This window comes from Limulus polyphemus, unplaced genomic scaffold (genome assembly GCF_000517525.1).
Source record: "Limulus polyphemus unplaced genomic scaffold, Limulus_polyphemus-2.1.2 Scaffold2881, whole genome shotgun sequence".
NCBI lineage: Eukaryota > Metazoa > Arthropoda > Merostomata > Xiphosura > Limulidae > Limulus > Limulus polyphemus.
The window spans coordinates 88,506-96,145 of record NW_013668491.1 but is presented as its reverse complement, the minus strand read 5'-3'; the positions used below and the strand labels follow the sequence as shown (position 1 = coordinate 96,145).

Sequence of the window (7,640 nt, the reverse complement as noted above, 5' to 3'; positions counted from 1 at the left end):
AAGTAGCTATTGTTCAGGACGAACAATACTAAGAAAGGGGCAGTGTTACGACAGTGGAAGTCACGTGACGCTGGTAACACGTGATGAGATTCTACAAGGATCGTGGAACCTCACGAATGTCCCAGCGTTTGCTAGATGCCCTTTGTTTTAGAAAATAAGCCGGCACATAAATTGATAATGCAGATAATCGAGTCAAGCCATAAGTAAAGTGTGTAAATCATTGTGAATTATAGCGTGTGTTTAAGTTAAAGTGACTGTGGAAATTCTGTGTATTGCAAAGTTGTATTGAGGAAGAATAAACTAGTTTTATTTAAGAAAGGACTTGTGTCGCTGAAGTTCCTCGGGAATAATTTTACGGGAAATTAACAAACGACCAGAGACGTAACAGTATCAACCTAATAACCCGAGCTAAGCCGAGTACTTTCGCAGGTGCATAATGAACAAAAGACAACAGCGTGGGAATCGGCATTACACTGATAAGATACGTATATATACATAATAAAAGGGGTAATCACATGCTTATGAATGATACAACAAGAAAAACGTTTAGGCCCAGTTTCTACATACCCTCATATGTACCCAAAAACATGAGGCACTTTAATTTAAACTCAAAATACTTCTTTCAAATTACAATAAACAAATATAATGCAATAGGTACACTCATCCAAGAGAGTGGTCAAAGTGTTACTTCCACTCATTTCAACTCTGTCTTGTGATTAGATGCTGTCGACATCTTCAGATTGTCCTGGGTTTTACTGAAAGTTTTCTTGCTGTCAGCAATCCTGTCTCACAAATGCCACTCTTTCTTCTCATATTGTGTCACAGAAATTATCTTCTTCCTCAGCTAATCTCCCTCCCTGTTGTATAGAGACAACACTTATATCCAATTGGTAACCAGTTCTTAACAGTGCCTTTTCAGCACTGTAATATGCTCAAGCATTAGGCAGCACATTACCACTTTTTGTAGTTTGATTGAAAGTTCCATTCTCTCTGTTTTCTGGGATTACTGATGGGATTTTTTGCTGTTGGTTTTCACTCACAAGGACTTGGTAGGATAGGTGCTTGGGTAGCTAGTGATTGATGCCTTTGCCCTTGCTCTTGACTTAGAGGCACCATCAATGATGGAGCTGGATAGCTTATGTCACAGTCTTCTATCCTGGAGCTATCATGAAACTCATCCCACCTCTACCCATCCAGTACTTGAACACCCTTCGAGAATCACCTGAAGCCTAAAACATCTTACTTGGCTTTGAGATGTAATGGTTCTATTGAAGGTACAAATAAATCTGACACCATCTTCTTGTTGTGGTGGCACATCCATAGATCACTAGGTTCTGTCATTCCTCAAGCTTCATCTCCTTCAGCAGTGAAAGGTGTGGCAATAACACAGGCTGCTGAGTGGCCTGAAAACAAGATTCCTTTTGGTTGTGGTTGGTGCTCCCATTGTTGGACCCTCGAATTCAGGGATATTGCTCTGGTTAGCACTGAATGTGACACTAAAGCCTCTGAAAGCTGCTTGGCTAATCCAACCGCAGATGCCACGAGCTCTACTACTTTAGATATGTTAGTCAGCAACACATCCTCATCCATAGGGTAGGGTATTGTGTAACTCATAACATATCTGGGAATTCCAGCTTTGGTGGTCTTGCTATCTCCCCTACTAAGAAAAAGGTCCTGAGCATCCAACAAAGATATTTGGCAGCTTTGTAGCTAGAAGAACTTGAAGGGTCAATTATTCAGCAAGACAATGAAATATTTCCAACATCACTGGCAAAGCGGGAGGATTATTACAGACTAGTTGAAGATGAAAGAGACACACCAGATAACACCATGTTTGAATTACCAGCTAAAACTGTGCTTCTTCTTTCTAACCATAGTGTAAATCTCTGTTTATTTTATCTATTCCATGAAAACGTGACTGCCTGCTAGATACTTCTATGTCAAAATTGAAGCATTCTCTTACTAGTATTAATGAAAATATCAGCTACAATCAATTTCTCAATAATACTCTCCAAATCAATTATTATAGATATCCTCATATCCATCAGTTGCTAACGTTGAGATCAAATCTCTTTTCTCCATGTCCATATTGTCTTCTTTTTGTTACTACATTATTTGTATGGTTGGTTCATATATGCTAATTTGCTTTAAAAACGCTTATGAAGGACTTTGTGCAACGTTCTTAATGCATGGATGGGAATACACATGTACATTTGTTTATATACGTAATTTGCCATATACATATGCTGCCATTATGCTTCATTAACCATTCTTGTAGTTTATATAGTTCGACTCTGACTACCACATGAACAGTTTTGGTGACATTTGAGTTAGCTTTCAAAGTTACGTTTGTTAATATCGATATTATCATCAAGGGGCCAATTAATTTATATTCCAGGCTTCACGAAATAAGTAATCACTGGTAAAACACAGGCTAATTAAGACTTTTTAACTAAAAGCCAATTTACCAGAATTACAATTCGTACTAGTACATAGCTTTCACATGAGTTGTGAGTGCACAATATAATACATACATTGAGCCTTAACTCCTCAATCAGGGGCTCAGAAAACAAGGGGTTCCGACACCATTTCAGTCAGCAACCTTTCGACTACATGAACATACTAGCTTTTAATCAAATAGTAATCACATAATGTAATTCATACATTACAGTGTGTATCACTTGATTGCTTGGAAAGCAGTGATAGTTACTTCCTTTCAGTCATCAGGTGCTCAACTTAATAATTGCTCTATCTTTTAATAATCAGTCCAACCCAAGTTGATTGGGATGCCTGTGTTGGCATCTTATCTGCCAATTAGAGCTGGTAGTTGCTTTCATCTCCAGTGATACCTTATCTGGTTGATCAAGGACCACCAGATAAGTCTCTACAGCACTTCTTCCTCGTCATGTAGGTTGAAATGACTCGAGACAGTGTCCCCATTCTTCTGTGAACTCATCAGTGTCCTCTTCAGACTTCTCGTCAAGTCAGTGTATGAAAGGCTAATCTGTGACTATGTACACAGCTTATCGACGTGTTCCACATGCTTTTACACACCTTGTAATTGCTGTTACTCATATGTTAGAGGAAGTTCTTGTCAGAATATCTGACATGGACCATTCCAACTGAACCTGAGCTGCTTTCGTGCCACTAGCAAATCTCAAGTCCACAACCAGTTGCTTTATTGGTGTATCTGTTATTTCACTGTCCAATCAAAGCACTTCCTCTGTCAATGTGCTGCCTCCCTGAATGGTTCTTGGGTAAATAAGTGTGTACTTACCATTGTTATTCTCAGCCACTCTGCATATTCTTGGGGACACTGAAGAACTTCTCCCTGTTATGGAGGGCCCTACACCATGTCTACAGGTAGTACTACTTCCGACCTGAACAAGAGCAGATTTGGCAAACAGCCTATTGATTCCTGTTCTGTTTGTTATGTATGTCTGTGATAATCACTTATGGAAAATGTTCATTCCAGTTAGTTCTGTATAGATTAACAAACTTTGCAAGCATCTGCTTGGTAGTCTGTATTACTTATTCTGTCGAAGCATTAGATTGAAGATGATAGGTTGAAATGTGAATATTCACTATATTTAACAATTTACACAACTCAGCTCCCAGTTTCATGTGCTATGCAGTTTCCAGCTAACACAAATGTGATAGACTGTGTTAGCATAACAACCAATGGATAAGCTTCCTACCACTTCAGAAAGTAGTTTACAGCGATGAGTATGTATCAATAACCTCTTGCAATCTCTAAAAGTGGGCCAGTGATATTTAGGGCTGTCTACTGCAGAGGAGAACCAACAATTCTCTGTGGGAGTTTATCTTTTCTCAGTTATTTTATTTCTCTTGGTTGCACACACCAGCGCTGAACATCTTGACTCACTCATGGTCAACAGAACTGACAAGTCTGGAGTATTTCTTGTCACAGTTCCCTGTGGACCACTAGCTGCAGCACTGTTGGAGAACTATGACACAGCACACTTCTTGCACGTCTAATTGCTTATACAATTACTATTTGCTATATGTTCCCCTACTAATGCTAGTTGAACTTGGCCTTGCTGGACAGCAAGAAGCATCCATACTATATTATTATAGAATTAATGTTGAAATCCATCTACCAGTGGAGTCTTCTAATTTATGGTTTGCATTCACTATGGCTGAAACGACCAAGATTTTAACTCCTGCACAGTATTCATGTTCAGAACAATCCACGACAAGATGTCACCATTCTGCGAGATAGTCCAATCATTTTTCGTGTTAATGCTATAAATAAACGACCTTAAACACCAAAGCTTTGTACTGTCAGTTATGGTTTGTGTTTTAGTGGAATTCTCCTGAAGAAGTTATAAAGCGAAACGTTGAGGTTTCAATTAAAGAAAAACAACAAACTGGTGTTATAAGGTCGTTTATTTCTGGTATTAAAATGTCTTCTAGACACCAATATGCACTACAGAAATTAAATAACATGTTTTCGTGTTGCAGGCCTGGGCAGTGAGCTATGATGAAGTCATATTCGTGCAATATCATTATACAATGTAGTATCATCCCCTCTGGGTTTTTAAATTCATAACAAGTTTAATGAAATGTGGTCCACCCAAATGGTGAACTTCCTCCCTCACATGTATAGGTGATAAAAGTTTATGAAGACAACCACTGCAAACAGCTCTTTCTTCATCCTACAGTATCTGTATTTTGGGAGCTGTGAGCATATGTAATTGCATATTCCACTCCAATATTTAACTGCAGTTACACTGCTCGTGAGAACCGACAATGGTGCTACTATCTTCGCGAAGCTGGCTACAAATATTCGGAAGAATGACGCAAAACCAAAAAGACTCCGATCTTATTTCTTCATAATGAGTGAAAACCAACCTCTCAATCCAGCTATCTTAGCTGGGTCCGTCGAAACTCCATCTCTCTTCACAGTGTGACAGAGAAACTTCACTTCTGTTTCCATGAGGGAACACTTTCTTGGTTTTAGTTTCAAGCTTGCTTTTCGTATGTGGTGAAATACTATCTTCAGGGTTTCAACCACGAACCTGAAGGTGCAGTTAACATTAAAACATCATTGACATAGACTAGACATCTCTCGCATTTCAGTCCCTTTACTGTAAGCTCCACCAGCTGCTCAAAAGCAGCTGTTGTATGTGGAATTCATACAAGCGAATCTTGCACTAAAAGCAGTCTTAAGCCTGCTTTCGTTGCCTGCTCAACTTTCCAGTATCCAGATACCAGATCTAGGGTGATTTCAGGTATGTAAGACATTTGTGATATAACGTCAACTTTATTAATCATCTAGATAGTTTAGAAACTACTACCTCAGATAGTAGAATAAAGTGGTAGTTTATCTTTTTAGACGTTTTAGTTAAAAGAAGTGGAAAAGTTAGACTGCAATTTATCATAAACATTTCTTTGTGATCATGCTATCAAATCAACAATCGTTTCATACAAAAGTTTAAACAAAATTAGCTTTCTATTTCTATGAGATATATAGAACTACAAAATTATATTCTAAACAAGTTAGATCATGAAATACTAATGTTGAAACATGTAACAGTTGACAAAGTTCTTTTTTATCCAGGTATCATTGATAGAGCAGTTAAGAAACTTATGAAACAGATTAATGATAACAATAATTTGATTAAAGCATTTGAGAAAACTAAAAACTAGCTGGCGTAGTATGCTGTAAAAACATGTAGGTTAAGATGTCACAGGGTTGAAGAGAGGGTATAAACAGTATAATATACTGTTGAATATTCTTGTGATCTGCACTCCAGAAGATGACGTGTTGTGAAGCATCGAAACATGTAAGGTGTATCTGAGACTTCAGATGAGCTTCAAATAAAATTATATTTATTGTGTAAACCAAAAAAGGTTGTTCTTATTAACTGTATTATTTATTTGTGACTTTACAAAAAATCCAAGAAGAAGTTCATAAGGTTCATAAATGTTACACAATACTTTTTTCTAATTATAATTTGATTTTAAAGGTGGAATAGTGTCTGGCAATGAATTAACATCATTATCACTGGGACTTTACCATTACCAGAATCAGTGTCTTCTATACCTCCTGTATTGAAAGTGCTAATTTGGTCCTTGTAGTCTTAATGGATTGGCCTCTGTTATATTATAAAGAATTTCATCAAATTTCTTTACTTGAAGGAACTACTTATATTTGAAAATAGGTTAAGTACATCAAAGATTTCATTTACCACTATGTATAGACCTTTACTGCATTAATATAACTATGGAGATATATATCTTCTTTCTTTCTTTGTGATATTGGACTTGACACTGTTTATATCATTTAAATGAGTTAGATGTTTTACGTCGCCTGGCATTTCGTTTCACTGTTACATAGCAAGTGTTTTTGCAAACATTACGCTCAAAGATAAACAATAGCAGATTATTATTTTTGTTATAAAAATGGGTGGCTGGGAGTAAGTTGTTTAGAAAACTCTCAATTGCTTTTTTTGGGGAAAGTGGATTTCCAGTAATGGAATCTTGTCCTAATGTGATTACTGGTAAGTATGATGATCCAACAAACGTAGCTTCTTTCAACTGACAGTTATTTTGATTATTTAAATCCTAAATTCATTTGAAAGGAATACCTCAAAAGCAAGAAAGGTGACGTTGTTCGATTGTTTCCTGTTGATTTATTAGTGCGATATATCCAACAATAAGATAAAATCTTTTGTAATTGATTTTCGGGATTTCTAATCATAAAAGTACACAAAGTCAAATGTACACTTTTAACAAAATATCCCATGTGTTGAAAAATAGTTTCACAACAAATTGGTTAAAATATCCGAAAATAAGAAGAAACTCGCATAGATGCAGTCAATAGATGGTTATCCTTCTAGATGCAATTATGTTTTGCATTTATTTTGCAGGAGTAATTAAGATTGACAGTAATTATTGTGACAAAGTTTTTCCTTTTATAGTTGAACATAATTCAAGAGATTATTTGGAAGCATTTTAGTAAAATGAGGTAATTAAATAACAGAAAAAATAAAACTTTACCCAATTTCCACCATCATAATCAAAATATATCACAAAATAGATTTAAAGAAGAACGTAAATATCGGAAGGGGAGTTATCAATAAGAAAGTTGTAAGTTTCTAGTAAATTATAATGGCTCAGTTTGCAAAAATAACTTTTCCCGTACTTTCTATTTTGGGTTTTGTCCTATGAAAACTTCTAGTAATTGTAATATGGTCTATTGATCAATCACCATTATCACCAAAGCTTTAAGGATGACGAATTTCAAACAACAAAATTTATCATAGTACTCTTTTCTATTTGTAGCATTTACTTTGTCAAACGAAGCGGAATGTGTACGCCCAGCATCTCCCTCTAACGGCAGAGTTTGGTTTCGTTTCCGAGGTGGTTTATCAGCTATTTTTACATGCAGTACTGGATATGTGTTGATCGGACAGAACGTCTCAAGTTGTATGAATGGCAAATGGAACTATCCACCACCCACTTGTCAGGAAGCAGGTAGGATGTTTGGCTAAATACTAAGCTTACATTTTAACTTGTAGGTAAATAATGTATTCTTGCAATGGCTTACAAAGTAAATTTTATTTTGCTAACTTTCAAACATATTGTTATAAGCTATATTTATAATATTATAA

The 7,640-nt window shown here is 36.3% G+C and overlaps 1 protein-coding gene across 2 annotated transcripts in view; it reads left to right on the top strand.

The window, feature by feature from the left end:
* The window catches only part of LOC106468126 (vitamin K-dependent protein C-like), a 32,367-nt gene that overhangs the window by 15,799 nt on the left and 8,928 nt on the right, over positions 1-7,640 (top strand). For both annotated transcript variants that reach the window (XM_022396428.1, XM_022396429.1), the window contains exon 2: positions 7,312-7,503. In XM_022396428.1, the coding sequence (XP_022252136.1) occupies positions 7,312-7,503 (192 nt within the window). The remainder of the gene's footprint in view (positions 1-7,311; positions 7,504-7,640) is intronic.